This window comes from Nothobranchius furzeri, chromosome 2, assembly GCF_043380555.1.
Source record: "Nothobranchius furzeri strain GRZ-AD chromosome 2, NfurGRZ-RIMD1, whole genome shotgun sequence".
NCBI classification, from domain to species: Eukaryota; Metazoa; Chordata; class Actinopteri; order Cyprinodontiformes; family Nothobranchiidae; genus Nothobranchius; species Nothobranchius furzeri.
Genome location: NC_091742.1, coordinates 12253533 through 12275993, shown reverse-complemented (window position 1 = coordinate 12275993; position 22461 = coordinate 12253533). Strand labels below are relative to the sequence as shown.

General features: G+C 43.7%; 1 protein-coding gene across 1 annotated transcript; it reads right to left on the bottom strand.

Moving 5' to 3' along the window:
- Positions 1 to 2137: 2137 nt before the first annotated feature.
- scara3 (scavenger receptor class A, member 3) lies at positions 2138 to 20744 on the bottom strand. Its single transcript, XM_070544062.1, is given in 13 exon segments — positions 2138 to 2951; positions 2953 to 3368; positions 4033 to 4210; positions 4347 to 4539; positions 4609 to 4697; positions 4770 to 4989; positions 5158 to 5402; positions 5507 to 5625; positions 6387 to 6467; positions 8476 to 8595; positions 9912 to 9956; positions 10079 to 10114; positions 20551 to 20744. Coding segments are annotated over 13 exon segments (1827 nt in total). The 5' UTR covers positions 20558 to 20744; the 3' UTR covers positions 2138 to 2873.
- Between the last annotated feature and the right edge of the window lie 1717 nt (positions 20745 to 22461).

Genomic DNA, 22461 nt, shown 5'->3' with positions numbered 1-22461 from the left:
GTGGCTTTCTGTTAAGGGCCATTCAGTCCCTTTACCAGAGGAGCGTGAGTTTGGTCCGCATAGCCGGTAGTAAGTCGGACCTGTTCCCAGTGAGGGTTGGACTCCGCCAGGGCTGCCCTTTGTCACCGGTTCTGTTCATCACTTTTATGGACAGAATTTCTAGACGCAGCCGTGGTGTGGAGTGTGTCGAGTTTGGTGGCAGGAGAATATCGTCTCTGCTTTTTGCGGATGATGTGGTCCTCCTAGCTTCATCCAGCTCTGACCTTCAGCTCTTGCTGGGTAGGTTCGCGGCCGAATGTGAAGCGGCTGGGATGAGGATCAGCACCTCCAAATCTGAGACCATGGTTCTCGACCGGAAAAGGGTGGCTTGCCACCTCCGGGTCGGGGGAGAGGTCCTACCTCAAGTGGAGGAGTTTAAGTATCTCGGGGTCTTGTTCACGAGTGAGGGTAGGAGGGATCGGGAGATCGACAGGCGGATTGGTTCGGCGTCTGCAGTGATGCGGACGCTGAGCCGATCTGTCGTGGGGAAGAGGGAGCTGAGCCAGAAAGCCAGGCTCTCGATTTACCGGTCGATCTACGTCCCAATCCTCACCTATGGTCATGAGCTTTGGGTAATGACCGAAAGAACGAGATCGCGGATACAAGCGGCCGAAATGAGTTTCCTCCGTAGGGTGGCCGGGCTCAGCCTTAGAGATAGGGTGAGGAGCTCGGACATTCGGGAGGGACTCGGAGTAGAACCGCTGCTCCTCCGGATCGAAAGGAGCCAGTTGAGGTGGTTTGGGCATCTGGTCAGGATGCCTCCTGGACGCCTCCCCGGGGAGGTGTTTCGGGCATGTCCTGCCGGCAGAAGGCCCCCGGGTCGACCCAGGACACGTTGGAGAGGTTACATCTCCAATCTGGTCCGGGAACGCCTTGGGGTCCTGCCGGAGGAGCTGGTGGGCAAGGCCGGGGAGAGGACGGCCTGGAGCTCCCTAGTTGGGATGTTGCCCCCGCGACCCGGACCCGGATAAGCGGAGGAAGACGAGACGAGAGACAAACATTAAAGTAACAGCTCAGCTCAGCTCAGTTAAAATGCACAAATAAATTTAGATCAAATAAAAAAATGCACACATTTATTTCAGATTTCAAAATCATAAAAAACGACAAAGTTAAAGGGTGAGCAGCTACAGTGCAGCAAGTGCAGCATAAGAGACAGTCATTCAAAGGCTGACGAATGCACGACAGCTACTAGAGTTGAGGCACGTTTGAGTTCATGGGGAAGCTGATTCCATCTGTGTGCAGCACCTGTTTGGTTCTGACCCGGGTTTGGTCCTGCTTGATTTTACCTGATCAATCAGGGCCTGAGACTGTACACAGAGGGAGAGGATGATGACTGACACGATGATATAACTGAGAAATAAAACCACAAGAAAAAAAGGACCTGTCAGGATAATCGCCTCCTCGTTCATTGTTTCTCCTTTACTTTTGGATGTTAATTTTCATTTATTTTCACTGTCTCTTCCTGATTCACTTTAGAGAAGGTGTGATGTCATCCTCTTACACACACAAACACACACGTGTGTTTTCACAGCCGTGTCTTTAATGAGCTCTTCGGGGGACTGTCAAGTCCACGGTTAGCTAACGTCTGTGTTACCTGTGTTTACATGTGCCGGTTAGGTAATGTCTCCCTCCGTTTACCGCCCGTTTGTCTGTGTGACTGAAATCACATGACCTGACCCACTGGGAGCTGATGCAGCACATTGATGCTTCTGGCTTATGTTTACTTCTTACATTTGTTTGGTTTTTATGCCCAGAAAAGGAAAAGAAAGCCATCGTTATGAACATTAGCAAGCGGAACGTTGTCAGTTGTCAGTGTTCTGCAGAAATGCTCCTTTTCTGCAGAAAGGTGCTTTGTTCTACTTCACAGGAGCAGATGATTCAAATATTTGTTTACTGGAGAACAAATCAAGGTGATAATTAGCGTGGAGTATTAATTAAACAGCATCTAGATTTGGTGCAACAACCAGCTAAATGTGGACCCGTAGGGAGGGGTCCACATCTGTTTTGGATTAAAAACAAATCCACTTCCTTTCCTTCTAAAATGCAACAATAACATCTTGCTCTTGACTAACAGGAAGGATGCTAATACAACAGAGAATTTGTTTAAAGACAGCATTTATTGAAGTTCGATGCAAGCCAGTCGCATTTCATTACACGTTTCTGCAATTTCGGATTTGTAAAACTTAAACTTTGAAATATAAATGATTGTAACACAAGATCAGCAAAATTATCTTGATAATTTCTCTGTTACGGTGTATTAAGAAGAAAATTTAACAGCATTTCTGGGTTTTTTTTCCTTTCTATTCCTTACATCTCAAATGATGCAGATCTCGGATAAAACTCAGTCTAGTCAGCTGTCTTCACTTCCTGTATGTGGATGGAAACAAAGTTTTTTCTGCCATCAAACGTGGAATCTGTAGAGGAAAAGTCCCCAGAGAACCTGCTCTGAAAACTCACTTAATGTTCTTTTTTAACGAAACAATAAAGTGCCGCTCGTTGGACAGGGGTGTTACAGTATTTGAACATAAAAGCAAACACATTTCATTCATGTGGCCACGCGTTCTTGGTTGGATTTATTGTGTTTGTGTCTTTTCATCCAAGAAATGCCTCGATGACAATTCTTGTCATGTGTCTACATATGTCTGATCTCAGAATTGTGTGTACTGAAACTCTAATTTCCCTCTGGGATTAATAAAGTATTTTTGAATTGAATTGATTCAAATCCTTTCTTGAAATCGATTTGTTGCCTTTTTTCCAAATCTGTTGAGTTTCAAACCAAGATGCTATCGGTTTGTGTCGGATTGGGATTTTCCCATCTGTTTGGACTAGAAACTCTACCGTCTCTTTGTCCAGGAGGCAGGCATCACAGTTCGCTGCAGGGGGTTGTTGGTTTGATCACTGATATACGGTAAGGCCAGGAGGTCCGGGAGCACCTGGTGATCCAGGTGGGCCAATTGGACCTGGTTTTCCCTGTGGTCCTGGATGTCCCATGAAGCCTATTAGTCCCACAGGTCCCTGGGGGCCTTGAGGCCCTACAGGCCCAGCTGGGCCTTGTTTACCAGGGACACCCATGTCACCTTTCTGACCCCTTTCCCCTTTGGGCCCTGGGAGTCCATTTGCACCTTTGCTTCCTTTGATTCCTGGAGGTCCTTTGGTGCCATCAGGACCTGGTTCACCCAGTGCTCCTTTGGGGCCAGGAGAACCCTTCCCCCCAGCTTGTCCCTGGCTTCCTATAAAGCCTCTGTCACCTTTCATACCAATCAGTCCAGAATGTCCTTTTGGACCCACGTCACCACGACTCCCCTTTGGCCCAGGAGGTCCAGGAGCACCTGTTAAAAAATACCAGGGTGATTTAATTGAAGTCAAAGTTCTCTTGTTTTTTCAACACATCTGCAGTGATCTCTTGCATAAATGAATGCCTTGTGAGTTGATGTCATTGGGGAAAAAGCTCTGGCTCTCCTGCTTTGATGTTTTATCTTCACAAATAGTACGAGCCTGAAGACGTTCTGCCATGTTGTGGATGTGACAGTGTGAGCGACCTGTCACTGTATCCCATCTGACCATGCGTCCTGGCTACTTGGCCAAGGGGATGTCCCTTTGGTTGACTGGTTAGCACGCGTGACTCTCACCCGGGAGTCTGGGGATCGAATCCCGGCCGGGCCCCCGTTTCTCCACCTTGCCACGTGGAGTTGCTAATGCTAACAGTTAGCGTTTACTAGCCAAGACATACTCTGATCCGTCCTGGATGGTAAATTAACAACAGCCTTCCCAGTCGCGAGCCAGGATGGGTGAGTCCATGAAAGCTACTTTGAAATATGACGTGCAGTTGTCCGGTTTTTCTAATCTGAGCATTTCCTCATCTATTTTCTTTTAGCGGCTAATGCAGGAGATCACGTTTAGCCTGCGTGTGAAACTCAGAGAGATCAAATTTAAAAAAGTAAAAAATTATTTCTGAGTGAACTTGATCTTTAAAAACAACGACAGCAGCAATACCTTTAACAATAGTGAAGTTCTTAATGAGCTGGCTGTGGAGAACATCCACAAGCTTCATCTCCTCCATCACCATGGACATGTTCCTCACGTCCATTTCCAGTTGGACATTCAGCTGTGCGTTCTGCTGCCTCAGCTTGTCGGCCACGTTCAGAAGTAACACAACGGTGCTGTTCACGTTCTGAATGAAAGACAGAAAGGTTCTGGGCATTTTCAGGCCAGTGACGTTCCCCAAAGACCAACAACATGCATGAAGCCATTTGCCTAACGTCGTGTTCTCTGTTCGTCTTTATACACTTGTCATCTTTCATTCCCACCTGCAGGTCTTCTGTGTGTCTGTCCAGGCGGTTCTGGCAGGAGGAGCTCTCCACATTGATGTACTTGTACATGCTCTGGACGTGGCTGACGGTGGCGTTGATGCTGGAGGCGATGGTTTCGATCTCCATATCAATGGAGTTCAGACGACTGTCCAAGGCGGAGAAACGCTCACCTGTTCGGTTCTCGTAGTACCTAAAGAAAACAGTAGGAACGTAGAGTAGGCCTTTACGGAGCGATTGACACAATGCTCTCGTATGTTACCTGGAATGATACTGAAGATCATGCATGTTCTCCTCGTTTTCATCCATAAAAGATGTGATGTTGTCTAGTTGCATCTGAAGGTTCAACACCTGCGAGAAAACACAAACTTCATGGATGACCGCTAAGCCGAAGGGACAAAAGACAACTGGAACCAGTCTCACCTGGTGCGTGAGGTCGTAGATCACCTCAGCAGTCATGGAGATCTCATGTTGATTTTTCATGATGTTGCCCAGAAGGACATGCACGCCTAGTGATATGATGCCCGCGTTGGATCTGACAGAGTTCAGAACTCTGCTGTAGTTCTGCCAATCACTGGTCAACTTATGGAGGATCAGAGTTTCCTCTTCGGCTTTCCTCTGCAGGGCTTCGATCCACGTGGCGCTGAGAGGTAGAGGGAGATGATTACACTTTCAGTTTTTTTGATGTACATAAAAAGGACGGGACTGTGTAGCTGGGTCTGCGATGTAACACTGAGACGTTTTCTGTGTATTTAAGTAAATTAATGTCATAAATTAAATTCTGACTAATGTGTTATTCTCGTAGATTCACCTGAGAGCTACCGTTGTGTTAACTTGTCGCGTCGTTACGCTGATGTCAAACTGATCCTCCACCAGCGTTTTCATCTTCTCCTCAGATTCCTCGATCACCTCCTTCCAACCATCCACCTGATCCAGGAATCGTTCCAGCGACTGGTTGAGAAGTTTGATCGACATGAGGTGGGTTTGGACTTCCCGTGTTAAACGGTTGCTAGTGGCTTTAATGGTGGCCTGTGTTTGGAAGGTGTGGTCAACGACCTGCAGGGGTCAAAGAGAAAAAAAACAGAATAGTTGCTGCTTTTCTCCACTTCGCGTTATGACAGTTAAACTGTCTTTTGGTCTTAGATTACTGGTCCTCATACTTGTTCTTGTCCCAATATCATCTTCTGAATTTCTTCAAATTCTTTCTTTAGCCGGCTGATCTCTTCACTGTAGGACGACACATCCAGGCAGCCTGAACTGTTAGACACTAACCTCAGATCTGAGACATGGAGACGTGAAAGGAGGTAAAAGGAAGCTCCTTCATCTTAAAGGTGTGATTCGTAGAAAAAACATTTTTTAAATATTATTTCTGACTATAATCGGTCTCTCTGAGTTTTACATGCAGGCTGAACATGAAAACAGTCTCCTATGCCTATCTCCTGCATTAGCTTCTGGTAGAAAATAGATGATGAAATGCTAGGATTTGAAAATCCTCACACTGTGATGTCACGCTGTGAATTTGCATTCATGGCCTCACCCATCTGGCTCACACCTGCCCACAGGGAGGCTTTAAAAAAATAACTTTTTTGCAGCGAGGAGAGAGCGGGGAGTGTCTTGGTGATAGTGACTTTGCGACATGGCTGAACGTGGTCTGTTAGCCAATCAGAAGCGAGGTGTGTGCATATCATTAATAATAATAGCAAACTTCTGCTTCTCAGAACAGGAGCATCATAACTTTTTAAATAACTCACAAGGTATTGATTTACACTGCAAATGTATTGAATAAGTGAGTAAACCACACCTTGAAAAGCATCCCGGCTAGTCACAAAATGAACAGCAGAACAAAAAGTACATTTAAACTTTCTTTGGGAAAATGCTCCTCAATAGTCCCAAAACCAAGCACTAGAATCAAGGGGTGCTTTTTTTCAGTTATACCAGTTTTTCTGTGCAGTGGTTTGTTTCTACGGATTTACTTTTGACTCATAAGAACAACGTGATCCAATGCAAAAGATAAAAAAAATGATCTTCTTGTTTCTTTACCTTCTATTTCTTGTTGAACCTTGGTGATCTTCTTGTTGTGTGACAATTCATCTTCGGACAAACCGTCCATCTTTTTGAACACTGGAGAGACATAGCATTTAAAGAATTGAACAATGCTCAAAGGACATTAAATGCAAACATGCAGAAAACAGAAGGAAGGAACAAAAAAATCATTGACATCAGCAGGGACTCTGTCCAGGAAATGCGGAGGATGTCAAAAGAGACGTTGTAATTCAAGCCCAGGAAAAAAATAAAAATTCATCAGTTCACAAATGCAACCAAAACACGGACAAATGGTTGTTTTCGCAGCTGGTCAGGTCTCTGCATACTTCCCAAGGAAGTAATAATGATTAATGCAGGAATGTTGAAGTTTATGTCAGACTGCAAGCTTGATTGGTGTTTTTTTTCAGCATTTAAAGCTCTGACCCAGGGGGATTAATGGAAATCTGTGCCGTTTGTCCTACAGAAACTTCCACATGTTCATTACCATCTGCTCAGCTGCCTTAGACATGGTGACAGTGATGATAATGGCTCATTTTTAGGTTCTAGTGGCTTATTCTAGCCTAGTGAACTAGACCAAATTCTTGCTTTGCAAAGTTTGGTCTAGGCACGCTCCATTGGAACCTCCCCAGCTCCTACCAGGACTCTGGCTGGCCAATCACAGCTCTCTAGAGGGGTTTCAAACACATAAAGAGCTGTGATTGGTCCATAATGGTGGGCCAATCATAGTGCTCTATCTGCTTAGTGAACAAATCACAGAGCTTTATCCGCTTTGTGGGCCAATCAGGGCACTCTATATGCCTGGTGGGTGGGATGATGCAACAGAGTGAAACAAGAGTATGTCACATTCATTGTCCAGTGGAATGCGGAGATCATTTGAAAGACAACGGTAGAACCCGCCCCACAACCGAGAGCCGTCAATGGAGCGTGGTCTGGCTTGCCAGGTTAGGCTTATTCCAGATTGACTTGGACCTGAGTAGTTTACACGACTTTGCAACAGCAAGTGTTTACCGTCTTTGTGCATGTACACTTTTCACGTTTCACAACATTTACACAGCACACAGTCTGCTCATGTCATGTCAAGCTAAGCCAAGTTAGTCCAAGTCAAGTCTGCTACAAGTCAAATCTAGCCAAGTCCAGCCAAGTCAAGCCCAGCCATATCAAGTCCAGCCAAGTCAAGTCTGCATTAACTCAAGGTTTTAAAGTCTACTTCAAGTCAAATCTAGCCAAGTCCAGTCAAGTCATGTCAAGTCAAGCCTGGCCAAGTCATATCGAGACCAGTCAAGTCAAGTCAAGCCAAGTCAAGTGCAACAAAGTTATGTTATTGTGAAGCCACACCATCTTACACCAATCCTTCTGTTTTACCTCCAATAAACTTGTCTTTTTGCTCCATTCAAATTGCCATTTGGGAAGAATAATAGACATGTTTAGATAAATAACACATGCATACGAACCCAAATAACTAGATAAGAAACCAGCTTAGCTTAGTAACATATTAAGCTACAGTAGTAAGTAAACTAATTATTAAAGCTAATTTAAAGTTGAAATCCTCAATATTCAGGGGATATAACGTTCCTGTCTCTTTATTTTATCGAGAATAAAGTATGATGCCAACTTCTGGCAACAGAATTTTCAGCTAAACATGAAAAACGTACTTTCTACGCGTGCAAATTAAATTATAACCAGAACACACTCAAACCAAAACCTGAACTTCTAAAAGAAGATGTACCTGAATGTCTGTTTTTAAGGAATCTTTCATGACTACCGAGGCCTCCTTCTCCCTTCTGAGACTCCTGAGCACCAGTACAACAAGGAGATTTACGACTCGTTCCCAGTAAAGAGAATAAAAACACGATGTTGATGTAAAAACCATCTGTTTGCGCTGAGCAGCTGTCAGGTAAAATATTAGCATGCAAAGACCATGTTCATTTGATCCGAGGAGGAAAGGAGGCTTGTTGATGTATGTTTCAGCATTAATCAGTAGCATCACTGAACAAGTCACACAGCTGCATTAATCCAGTCTGGAATCGGTGTAAGGACAGGAAATCAGAGACTGATGAGTGAAAATGAAAGGAGAAACATGGCTCACCGAGTGAAGCCAACACTACAACAGTAATGATGAGAAAAGCAACAAATCCGTAGAGAACTTTGACCGCCAGCTGGAGGGAATGACTCTGCTGGCATCTCATGCAGCCACCTCTCGTACGACCTGAAAATACAGAGAATCTAACTAGAAATGGGAATATACAATATCAATTTGGAGAGTCCTCAAAGGGCAGCTCTGTCCTGCATGCTTTAGATTTATCTGCAAAACTGAACCAGTCTTTAAAGTAACACTAATTCTTTCTTTCTTTGTTTAACCAGGTAAAATGTTAGAGAACAAGTTCTCATTTGCAACATGACCTGATGGAAGATAGTACAAGAGAACAACAACAACAATATAAAAACATTTAAGCATATGAAAACAAATAAAAAACATATGAGAACAAAAGTGAGAGCTTTAACGTTTATCTCAGTGATTGTTGGGTTAGACACCTCTCTGCTGTTCTCTACTGACCAAAAACTGCACTAGATACTTTTGTGGAGTGAATAGGTGTCCCAGAGGCGGTCTTTACCTGCTTTACGGCTGTTAGCTGTCATGCTAGCAGTTAGCTTTTTCAGTTTCCCGATCGTCAATAAAAACACACGAAGTTTGCTTTTTTTGTTTTTATCATGGCGAAGCCTGGAAGTAAAAGTAAGAGTGTAACGTCTTTGGAGGCGAAGGAAAGCTAAAACCAGAGTGAGCATCTGCATGGCTTATGCTAGTTTAAGGAAGCTAAAGGAGACTACAAAATCGCGGACTGATTGTGACCTGGCTTTGTTGCTTGTGGACTTGTAAGTAATAATATTTTTTGTCCAACAATGTGGATCTTTTTGTGGTTTATTTTAGTATTAGTTGGCTATGTTAGTGAAAGCTTGTTGTTAGCCCTAGCTACAGCAGGGTTGTTTACAACAGTTGTTATTTCACTGATATGTGATACTTTAACATGATTCTGCAGAACTTTAGGGAGGCTACTGAACCAGTTGTGTTGGAGCAAGGGTAAAACAAGCAGGACAGTGGCCCTTTAAGACCAGGAAAGGACACACACTTCAAACAGAAGGTTATGAAGGCTCAGTGGGACCACGTAGACATGAACAAAAAATAATTAAACACAGGCATTTTCTGGAAGGTGAACAGGTTTTCTCCTGTACTCGGCTGTATTTGTTTGCAGCTGAACACAACAAACGTTCTTTAGCCCTTCAAAATAAGAGTCTCAAACATGCATTTGTACCTCAAAACCTCCACAGCTAATAAAAATGTATTACATTTATAGCTAGAAAACACGCCCCTTTATTACAATAAAAGTTATAAACTGGTGCTTTGCTTCCTTACGGACAACATTCAAAGTTATCTTTACTCTGTGACTTTAATCCTGACACTTACTGTTTGTTTTTAAAGTCTCCTGTGTGGCACCAATATCCCCTCATAAATGCATCGGACCTCACCTCTAAATGTTGGCATTTCTTCCTCCTCTCCAGTGAAGTCCTCATCTAAAAAACCAGTAAGGAACAGCTTCAGATCATAGTATTTTGAAAAGGTTTCACACATCAACTAGCTCATAAAATAACTCTGATGAAACATAAAAAAGAGAAAACAGAGATCCAGATAATACCTTTGAAGAGCTGGTTCTCATATCCCCCATAGTTGTCTGAAAAACAGAGAAAGTGCAGTAAACTCACGTGGAAACCAGCTGCCTCCCCCTGCAGGGGTCCGCGTGTTTCCTCTGAGCCGTTGCTTGTTCAGAAGAAAACACAAACACAGCTGTTGGTTTTGTGAGCTCATTCCTGTGGGCATCTGAGGAGGTTGTCATCACACAGTGGATGAGGGGAAAAGTAACCATCAGGCTTAATAAACTAGTCAGCTTACATTAAGGTTTGTACATTATGTTCATGTTTTCATAGCTTCATATTAGATTTTCTATGTCACGTCACGACCTGGACGCCATCCAACTCAGCACCTGAGGCTGAACTGGTGCGATGTTTTAGAAGAAAGGCTGATGAAGGACACCTGCATAATTCACTATGGGTTGAACTAATCTAATCAGACAGCTGAAACACTGTGTTTTATATAATAGATTGTTTTGTTCTTTGCAGCTGAAATTGGATGGGTTTTACATTATTTTTTGATTTTTTTAAAAGATCAACTTTACTTCTATGTTTAATACATTTCCAGTGGCTTCTAGTAGGAATAAATGTCTCGTAAGTTGTATTTTTTCTGTTGCACCTGTTTCAGGAACTAGAAGTGAGCCAGATAAAAGCTGAGCTTCAGGTGATTTTCGAACATCTCCCCTCTGATTGGCTAACAGCAACACGACTCTACCACTGACTCTGTTTGCTCTGCAACGTTGATGTTTTATCTCCATAAATAACACAAGCCTTGAGGAGTTCTGCTGTGTGGTGGTGTTGCTAAGGCTAACAGTTAGCTTCTACTAGTTCTGTTGCTTCCTGGACGCTAAACCAACAACAGTCTTCCTCTTCATGAGTCAAGATGGGTGAGTCTGTGAATGTTAAGAGACAGTGTGATGTAGATCTGTCAGGATTTTCTAATCCTAGAGTTTCTAATACAGGAGATAGGTGTAGGAGACTATTTTCATGTTCAGCCTGCATGTAAAACTCAGAAATCGATCGAGATTAAAAAAAAATTTCAGTGCAGCTGACCTTTAAATAAAAGTAAAATCTTTTAGTTTTTTGCATTTCTAGTAATTGTTCTCTGTGTTTCAATCACAAAAGCACAAAATTCTTGAATTAATCAACTTCAAATACATAACTAATATGCATTTTTAATCTTATGTAATGCAAGACAGGCTTTTAAAGTTGCATCTGCAGCTCTGATAGGAACCTAAAACTTAATCTTCATTAAAGTTTTCATTGATTAACACACTTATGATGACAGGAAATCAGAATTATCATGCTAAAAGCCAAAGAATAGGAATACAAGAATGCTGAATTGTATTTTTTTTATTGATAGCTTGTTTATTTTGTTTTTCCAATAAATAAAAACAAAGGCGGAGAGTGTTGACTGAACCCCATCTAGTCCATCTAATACACTTCTGACCCCGGCTTTACTTTTCAACATTTCCGCCTCAAACAGCTCCGCTCCAAAAACTCAACTTGGCAACAGAAGTGTTAAGCTGAGTGAAACCAAATGAGCGCAAAGACTCAACAGGATGAACTGTGTGTATTTAACGCATCGTCGAGGTGAAAGTTTACATGACTCAGAGGTGGAGCAGCCGAGGTCATGATGGATGAGTCACAAGATACCAAAGCTTAAACATGGAGAAGCCAATTAAAGAGCACATCACTCTTCCTCAGGACCCTCAACTATCTACCAGCTTCGTGTTTGACTCTTACCACCTCAGCTCCTTTACTTTCACTTTCCTCTCCTCATGTTTTCTCTGCTGTCTGTGGAGAAAGACTCGTGTCTGCCTTGTTAGTGAGGAAGTCAACCCGCCCCGTCCAGCACACTGAGCAGAGCTAAGCTGATCTGACAGCAGCACGGCCTGACCTGATCCCACCTGGTCGCTCAGGAACAACCTCTGAGCAAGTGGGAGGGCTGCTTAAGGCTTTTCCTATTGGCATTCCCCAAAAACGGAACAAAAACAGGCCATGTGCAAGGACACGATAAAAAAATAAAATAAAACAGTATTATACAATAAAACAGCAGTGAAAGGAAAGCAATGGGTGGGTGGTTAGTGATTGAGAAACAGCTGGGGTGGTTGATGGAGGTGGCGGGTGTGAGTGGAAATGAAGGCCAGACAGGAATAACTGGAAAACCAATCGATTACAGGAAAACAAAAAATAAAAACATGTCAATTAGAATTTAAAACCTAACCCTAAACTATACCCAAACCAACATCACGATGACAAGACTCTTCCACTGCCTTCGTTCTTTTCTGGGTAAAAAATGTTACGTGGGCGTTTTGTCTCCACAAACAACACGAGCCTGAACACGGTCCGCCTGTGATGTAGAGGAGACCGGCTTTTTGTGACCTGATCCTTTTCTTTCTGCTGCTAATGCAGACGATGGGGTTGAAGAACATTTTCATGTTTAACGTGTATATCCAACTCAAAGTGATTGTGTTTCAAAATGAACAAGTATTAAATGGTTTCTTTTCAGTGAATGTGACCTTCAAAGTTAAAGTAAAAGTCCCACAGTCATCATCACACACTGGTGAAGTTCATCTCCGCATTCTACCCATCCCCACGGAGGGGGGCGGTGAGCTGCAGTGGTGGCTGCGCTCGGAAACTGTCTGGTGGTTTAATCCCTAATCCAACCCCGTGAAGCTGAGTGTCAAGCAGTGAGGCATTGGGTCCCATTTTGAAAGGCTTCCTGACCGGGAAGCATCCAGATATCAGGATTAGTACCTTCATCAGATCAGTGCCATACTCAGTGATGTACATATCTACTGCCCCCTAGTGGAGGACCTACAGGTGGCTTTTAGATTTTAAAAGGTTAAAACATAGAATGCCAACATTTCCTTTATAAGGGGTTGGGTCAAAAACCCCTTTAGACGAGGCTAAAGAGCTTCAAACTGTTGTTTTCTGTGTTTCCTGCATGTGACCTTGAGTCCAGATGGGAGATGGAGGCGCAGCAATGCTGCTGTGAAAACACTGAGCCAAGCAGCAGGTTACAGAGACCCGCGAGACGAGCCTCGTTCCCGACAACAGCACATCTCTTGTTTCTTGACGTCTCCGTCCATCCTGTTCCTCTGGTGTTTGTGAATCCATTCCCAGGCCTGAGAACTATCACCACCTCCCCATGTTTGTGGTTCCTCCTCTGCAGATTTTCTTGGTCGGTTTCAGGACTTGTCACTCCCTCTCCTACTATTTCACCCACCCTTCTGGACCCTTAACTTTGCCACAAATTGTGAAAAATGTCATTCTTTCTGAATAACGTGCCTTAAATATCCACTGACCTCACCACATCAGTCGCTCCATGATGGGATAAATTCTCCGTTACATAAAAATGCCCTTCTCCACAGTACAGCCTACAGAAACGTGAGGCTTTTTTAAAAAAATTATGTGGTCACATTTGTTATTTTGACAAGAAAATATCTTATTAAGGATGTCAAAAATATTATGCAACAGTCAGAAAGTGGAGAGGAGTCCAGTTCTTTACCACAGCTCATAAAATCAACAACAACAACAAAAACTCATCCATTTAGTGACAAGAATGTGTGGTGTCTTCACAACACTCTTAAGTGCCTGGAATGCAATGCTGCAAGTCGTAAAAGACCCCGACTTTTATGGTGGTTGGACTGCAAGACAAACCCTTTTTAATCCCATGCATGTTTCTGTAGGACTGAACTGGTTTGGACGGCCAGAACGAGACACAAAGACAAGCATGGTCACTTTTATGAGGCTGTATTAAACCAAAAGGGTGTGTGCAACGCAATTAGTTTCCCCGATTCCCTGATTCATGCAGTGGTGATTATTTACAGGAATGCAATGGCCTCCAAAAAGAGCTTCAATGACTCATGTTTTTGTGATCCTTTACTGTAGCGGATCAGCCGTTCTTCAGGCTTTCTGGAGGTCTTTGATTTTTCTGTTGATATTTTCACTCATTTTTAGTTCAGCATCTAGCCAGAATACATTCTGGCTAGATGTATAAAGACTCATGTATAAACCACTGAACTCTAACCTGTCATTTGAAGAGCCGAAACGAGTTTCCTTCCCTCTGTGGTGAAATGGCCTGTTTTCGATGGTAAATGACCCATTTGATATGGCGCATTACATGGTTCTACAACTCCCAAAGACACTTTACAACATCACTAGTCCTTCACACACATACACACACATACACACACACACACACACACACACACACAGAGTTCCCGAGGTCAATCCAGGATGCGTTAGAGGGATTACATCCCAAGGCTAATGGAGATTGCTGGGTTGCGCCTTGCTACTGGACCTGCTACCCCTATAACCCAGTGAACAAATTAGAGCTATTGACAGAATAAAAATGTATTTTAGTATGAAAACAGGAAGATGACGCATGCCAGATTTCATTTATTTCTTTTATTTTGTGACTTTTTGGTGTTTTGTGCTCTGTCCAGTATCTTTGTCTGAGCACACACTCATCAAGTTCAAAGAAAACTTCTAAAAATCTTCTAAAATCCTGGAAAACTACTGGATCCAAACTACTTTGAAAGGTCCTTTTTACACATTCTGGCTGCTTAAAGAAAAACCTTGAACAGAATAAAGGTAGTTTAACCCTTTAAAATGTAAAATATGGAATAATAGTGAATAAATATAGCTTCTAAACTTGTATAGTTTATGACTGACTGTGGAAGGTTACGGGTGAAGGTTGTTACGTGAAGCGCCCCTTTTTGGCCACAAGGTGGCCTCAGTGGCTTCTGCCTCACCTGTCTCTCTCTGTGCTCAGCTGTGGGTAACTGGGCAATAACTTGGCAGCTGTTAAAAGCTGCTCTCCTGCCCTCTAGTTTTGAGAAGGTACAGGGAAGTTTGGGCACGCTTCTCTCTTCTCCTCGCGTGCGTGTGTGTGTGTGTGTGTGTGTGTGTGTGTGTGTGTGTGTGTGTGTGTGTGTGTGTGTGTGTGTGTGTGTGTGTGTGTGTGTGTGTGTGTGTGTGTGTGTGTGTGTGTGTGTGTGTGTGTGTGTGTTAGCTTCATGATACTTCGGTGATTTAGTGATTTAGACTCGTGATAATTAGGATTTCTGGTAACTTTGACTTTGGACTGGCCTTTGACTCCCCTTTTGGATTACCCCCGATCGTCTCTGCTTACCAGGGTGTCTCTTGTTAAATCTAGTGTTTTGTGTATATATATTGAATATTTTAGTTAGATACTTTTCCTCCTCCCAGCCCTTTTGGCCTGGTGCTTTCTGTTAGTCCTTTTTCCCTTTTATAGGCTCTTTGTGTTTAATAAAAATCCTTTTGTTGGAGACACGTTTACTTTGTTATTATTTCATCTACACACAACTTCTCTTACTCCCTCCTACACATCACTCCTAGCGACCTGAGGGACGTAACAAGGTACTAATACTGCATTTAGATGCTTTAGAATTTGTGATGAGGAGGTAAAACCATTATTAAAGTAACAATAAATAGTTTTTTAAACTTTAAGCTAGAGCTTTAACATTGACCTCAGTGATTGTTGAGTTAGAAAAGTTCATATATGACACCACTCTGCAGCCCTGTGCTAAACCAAAACTGCACTAGATAGTTTTGTGAAGCAGGTAGGTGTTCTTAGCCTGGCAAGCCAGACTAAATAAATGTATTATTTAGTCTGGCCATGCTCCATTGACAGCTCTCGGTTGTGGGGCGGGTTCTACCGTTGTCTTTCAAATGATCTCCGCATGCTACTGGACAATGAATGTGACATACTCTTGTTTCACTCTGTTGCATCATCCCACCCACCAGGCATAGAGAGTGCCCTGATTGGCCCACAAAGCAGATAAAGCTCTGTGATTTGTTCACTAAGCAGATAGAGCACTATGATTGGCCCACCATTATGGACCAATCACAGCTCTTTATGTGTTTGAAACCCCTCTAGAGAGCTGTGATTGGCCAGCCAGAGTCCTGGTAGGAGCTGGGGAGGTTCCAATGGAGCGTGCCTAGACCAAACTTTGCAAAGCAAGAATTTGGTCTAGTTCACTAGGCTAAGTTGTTCTAGGAGGAGCTCTTTACCTGCTTTATGGCTGTTAGCCGTTATGCTGTCAGTTAGCATTTTTAGTTTGCCAATCATCAACAAAAAGCACAAGAAGAAGACAAAAATCAAGTTTGCTTTTTCTGTTGCCATCATGGCAGAGCCTGGAAGTAAAAGTAAGAGAGTGATGTCTTTGGAGGTGATGCAAAAAGCTAAAACCGGAGTGAACATCGATGCGGCCTACGAACTAAAGGAAGCTACAGAGTCACAGACTGATGGTGATGGCTTTGTTGCTGCTGGACTCGTAATATTTTTTGTCCAATAATGTGGATTTTTTTTTACTTTGTTGTTTATTTTAGTATTAGTTGGCTTATGTTAGTGTTAGCTTGTTGTTAGTAGGGGTTGTACGAACTAGTCGACTAGTCGACTAGTCGACTTCACGGCTCTGTAGTGACTTTTTATGCCTGTCATCAACTAGTCGCTGTCACGTGATAATGACTGACAAGATGCAGTCCTCGGAAAAGACAGCAGGTGACGAGCCCCTGCGCGTCTGGATCAAGGCGGAGGCGACGCGCTGTGCGGTACTGACACCGGCGGTAAAACGGACATTTAACCAAACTGTGACGTTTTCCCTCTTGCAATTTAACCTTCCCCTCACCCCCATCCTAATATTAACCAGTTTGTGCATGCAAAGCTCTGATCGTTGACGTGCGCTCCAGACATTGCGTCCTGAGCACCGCCAAATCAGGTGTCACCACCTCAAAAACAAATTAAACACGCGATCGTTCATGTCAGCTCATTTCCTTTCATGTTTTCTGTCTGTTATTTGCGCCTGATGCATTTCGCTGCTGCGGAGCGAGGCGCATCACCTGTTGTCCTCCGGTGACGCGCCCCCAAGATTCCACTACCTCCACTCCGCTTCGCTCCGGCATGAACTCCGCAGCAAAAACGGTCCCGTTGTAGTCGGCCGGCGAGCAGCGGCACTCCGCTGTTTTTGCGGTCGGTAGATCCTTTAGAACTGCAGTTCAAAGGTAACTCATAAGGTGAATATATATGAATGCAGGTAGCAGTTTCTCTTTAGGACTGAGAGGAGATGCAGGAAGATAATAAACAGGCAGGACAGAAAAATAGTCAAATAAAAACAAGTTAGTTTTTGTACCTGCTGGTTGCAACAAACAGACACCATTGAAGGCAATCAGAAGTGAGGAACAGAAAATGAAATAATTATTTTAATGTTTAGAGCAGCAGGAAAGGCTGCAGGCGCATCAGTGAGTTTGCGGTTGCTGCGCAGGGGGAGGTGGGAGAGGACTGAAGTAGGATGCAGAAACTACCGTTGTTAAAAGAGATGTGTTAACTTAGAAAATGTGGGCGCAATTTTAATTGTCAAAAACTCCAGCGAACCTACCGATCGCCCCACCGCCCCCCCCCCCCCCCCGCCCCCCGCTTCCGGCGTATGACGTCATCAACGACTAGTCGAAGTCGACTCGACTTTCATTACTTGACTGTCGACTTTAAAAAAAATAAAGTCGTGCAGGCCCTAGTTGTTAGTGCTAGCTACAGCAGCCCGCCGCAGGGTTGTTTACGATAATTGCAATTCCACGTTCAACCAGTAGGGTGGAGTATCAGGAAACTGCTCCTCAACCCTCCTCACCCTCAAAACTTTAATATTATATTTCTATCTTTTGTAGCTACTGTCTGGATTTTAATGCAACAATAAAGACTCGACATGGTGTTTTTTTCATGTTAAGAGATAACTTGATGCATATAGGTCATCTCAAATCTTTTCACTTTCATTTTACAGGAATTGTAAATTGATCTGGTTGCTTGTTCATAAATAAACACTTCAGAAAAGAGTTTGGTGATGGCGGCTGATGTTGCCACAGCTGTTGTGTGTCAGGACCTCCAAAGAACATCCTGTGTGTTTCAGCGGAGTAGAAATGTCAAAGAGGGGTTGTGCAATGCCCTCCAGGCAGAAAGCAGGTTGGAGGTGGAACTCACAAGTGGTCAAACAAAAACAAAAACAACTATTAGAAGAAACTGTATAGGAACAACAAGTTTTCCTCTTTTACTGTGTAAAGCTTTAAATTAAATCCACAAAACCAGAAATTGAGCTTTTTTCTCTCTCTTTCCTTGTTCTTGTCCCAACATCCACCTGTCACCCCTGCACACCCCTTCCCTTTCCCTCCAGCCGTGAGAGGAATGTATGAAGCAGCATGTTTGGTTCTGGTTGAGAACGACTGGAAACCACATTACCGGACCTCCTGCACCTTTTGGCTGAGGGGAGCCCCGTCTGCTGCGTAAGGCAGCTCATTTGCAACGTTGTCTTGTGGTTTCAGCACAAGCTGCCTGCAGCAGCTTTGTTTACCTTTGACTTCAATTTCAATTAATTAGATCCTTTATGTCACACAAGGCGAATTCTTTGATGGCTACGCGTTTGGATTTCATTACCTGAAGGCAAAAATGTAGGGAGAAAATTGCAGCTCTGCAGAAAAGCAACAAATGTTTTTATAACTTTTGTTAAATGGAAAGTTGGAGGGTTTTAAAGTAGAGTTGAAGGTAAAGAGAAATAATAAAGCAGCTGACTGTGCTCCCTTTCATTTTGCTTTAATTTGCTATTTTGTTTGGTGAAAAGGATGCGCACTAGTGCAGGTGGTAAGGTGGTAGCGCTGTTCCCTCACAATTAGAGGGTTGCAGGTTGAACTCCCTGGTTAGCACGTTCACCCCATGTCAGGGGTTTCTCCGGGCGTTCCGATTTCCTCCCACAGACTAAAAACATGCATGTTAGGTTACCGGGAGACTCTAAAATGGCAGTTTGTCTCTGTGTGTCCCTGTGATGGACATGAGACCTGTCCAGGATGTTCCACACATAGGCTTTGGTAAAAAAGCACAGAACCCACTTTGGTTGGGATTAAATGTACAACGGGGGCCTAAACTCATGACTCTTTGTATGTTTCACACATGTGGAAGAAAGAACTCTTGATGCAATTTAGTCACCAAGTTTTCTGATCTGGTTCCAATTAATCCAAATTTTATTTGCAATCTTGTCTCTGAGATTCCTCTTGCTGTTTAAACTGAAGTGTGACATCTGGCACAATGCTGCCCTTCATCATTTGATCATAAGCTTGTCAAAACAAAGTCAAAACGTTGTCTCAAAATCATTTCAAGTCTCCATCCATCCATCCATTTTCATCTGCTTATCCGGAATTGGGTCGCGGGGGCAGTAGCCTAAGTTGAGAGGCCCAGACTTCCGTCTTCTTCTTCATGGTGTTCATTATGGACAATCCATGACTGGTACAAAAGTCCAAAAACAAAACACCACTCAATTTCAGATCGGGGGGTGGGGGGGTGGGGGGGCGTTCCTCCCAACCACACCTCTCCAGGTCTCACTGTCGTTGCCCACGTGAGCGTTAAAGTCCCCCAGCAGAACGAGGGAGTCACCAGAAGGAGCGCTTTCCAGCACCCCCTCCAAGGTCTCCAAAAAGGGTGGGTAGTCTGAACTGTAGTTTGGTGCATAAGCACAGACCACAGTCAGAACCCGTCCCCCGTCATTTCAAGTCTTTTGCCCTTAAAGCAAAACAGAAGCAACACTAACACTAATGGTTAAGGCTGAACGCCATTCAGTTCATATTGTATGGAGCTCTATGGCAGAATACTGTGTGGGGAATGGTTGTTTTTGACACAATAAGTCCTAATGACTTAAACAAGTCCCTAGGGGTTAAGGAGGAGGGGTATTCATAGGTAGTTTCAGCTCATTAAGCAACAGCAGTCAGCTACCATTTATAAGCTAGACCCTCCCACATTCCAGTCAGAATTGACAAAACTGCACGGATGTTTTGTCATCAAAGAAACCAAAGAAGTCCGGTTGCCTTCATTCGGACTCCTTTGGACGTCCATCAAATCTTTTACAGAAAAATAAAATGTAAAACTGATGAGAATGAACACATTTCTCAACTTGAATGATTTAGATGTGGAAAGGCTTGCAGCCACTGAGGGTGAGAGACAATAAATCGATAAAACGTCTCATGGTTTAAACGTTAAGTTTCTTCACTGGAGTCCTTATTGCCTCCCTGTTTCTCCCACTTCCCAACTCCATCCTCCCATTCCTCACCCTGTAGATCCTGGCTGTTCTCCTTACACACCTTGTAAACTCAGCTCTTTGTGTTTCCGCTCGCCTACTTTTGTGGGGAACATCAAACCAATCTGTGGGAGCCTGGCTGAGGAAAGGCAGGTTTTCGTGTTTTACAGAACAGTTCTGTTTTGCACACACACGCAATTTTTAAAGCTGAGCGACACGTCCAACAACAACATCAGCCTCAGCTTTCTCAGGACCGGCGCTGCCAAGGTTTCTGAGCGGATCAGGGGCGGGTGTGGGTTCTAGTGCCCTGTGCAGGTGCCGACCCGAGTCAGTTACCTTATTACCCAAAAACAGTCAATTTTGGAAATAATGTGTTCATATCTGAAGCGATGAATCATTACCTTTCATGTTTGCTGGCTCCAGGTTCCCGCGAGGGCTTGGTGTTCGCTGATCAGTGAGATAAGGCTGATGTTGACCTTCTTCCCAACAAATCAATGATGCTCATTTGTCTTCTGGCTTGCATCAAATTTCCAAAATAAAGAGAAGAAATCCCTTCACCTTGCTGCTTCTGCAAGTTAAAAAATATATGCAAAGTGGGTGCAAATCATCCAATTTAGATTTGATCTCTAGATTATTTCAGATATAACTGGGGGTCTGTCATTTCTCAGTCAGGAATGCTGGGAAAGGCTTCTCCGAGCTCTGAATGTGTGTTTTTGTGGAGCTCCTCCCTTTCTCATCCAGATCCACCTCAAATACAAACCATGTGCAGCTTCTGAGAGGGAGGGAGGAAGAAATGTTGAAGGGGGGAAGAGAAGAAGTGTGGTTTAAGGGAAACGGGGACAGAGGGGAGAGAGAGAGAGAGAGAGAGCTAAGGGGTGGGGGTGGGAGGGGAACAAAGAAAGAAAAAAAGAGAGGGAGGGACAGAATGTAAAAAATAAAATAAAAACGGAGGGGGGAGAAGTGGGGAGGGTCAGGTTTGAGGCTAATTGCTACCAAATGTTAAAGGGTGAGCACCTTGAGTACCAGTGGCCTTGGTGTGTGTGATGGAAACACATGCACACACACACACGGTAACATATGCTGAAGCTATAATACTAGTCTGGCCTCTGGCTCCAGTTTGCAGTCCTTTCAGCTCATTCCCAGCAGCCCCAGCGTGTTGGAATAACGACAGGTGTTACTCTCACACCAACACACACATCCGGACAAGCGGCTGACGAGACACCTCCACCGGCTGTCTGGGAAATTTCCTTCTTCAGCTCGTTTCAGTGGATGTAAATCACTCAGCCACATCTGTAAAGTATGAGCTTTCAAAGTGTGCAACAATTCTTGTCTCTCACGTTCGCCGTTGCTTTTTAAAAAAAAATTCCCAAACATGAAAAGGAACGTGTTGCACCCGCCTCTCTTGGATTACGACGCACCGTGATCCCACCATGCCAGCATGCTGCTGATGTGATGGAACCAGAAGAATTTCTAGTGAACCAAGAGCTTCCTGTCCTGACACCATTCTGCCACCTCACCTCACTTCACCCAGGACCAGTTAAAATGACCTGAAGACCTCACCGACACCCTGAAAAGACTTGTGTCATAACAGACCCTACAACCAGCCTGAAGGCGGTCCAACTAAGTCCACTAGAATGAACACTTTGAAAGCACATCAGATCTCAATGAAACCAAATTCCCAAAAAGGGAACAACATTAGCATCTGAGCTAAAGGGTGGCATCCTCCCAGATCCTGACCAGGGCATCACTGAGCTTCTGGACAATCTGAGGTACAGCCTGGTGGCATATAATAATAATAATAATAATAATAATAATAATAATAAAATTGCATTTTATTTAAAAGTGCCTTTCAAGGGACACAAGGACACTTTAAAACAATAAAATAACAACAAAGAAGCCAAGTTAAAAACAGCAAAATTCACACACAGAAGCCTAAAAATACAAACTAGATAATAAAATCAATGAAGATGGAAAAGGTGACACTAGCAGTATGCAGTCTGAAACAGGTGGGTTTTGAGTCTAGATTTAACGGAGGAGAGCGAGTCAGAGTTACAGATGGCTCGAGGGAGAGAATTCCAGAGATGGGGAGCAAAGCTGCTGAAGGCTCTGCTCCCCATAGTGCTGAGACGGAAAGGTGGGACAGAGAGAGTGATAGAGGATGATGATCTGAGGGAACGGATGGGAGAGATAATGTGAATGAGGTCAGACAGGTATGGGGGAGAAAGGTTATGAATAGCTTTAAATGTGAGGAGAAGGATTTTGAAATCTATGCGTTGTTTAACAGGAAGCCAGTGAAGCGGTTGCAGGACACG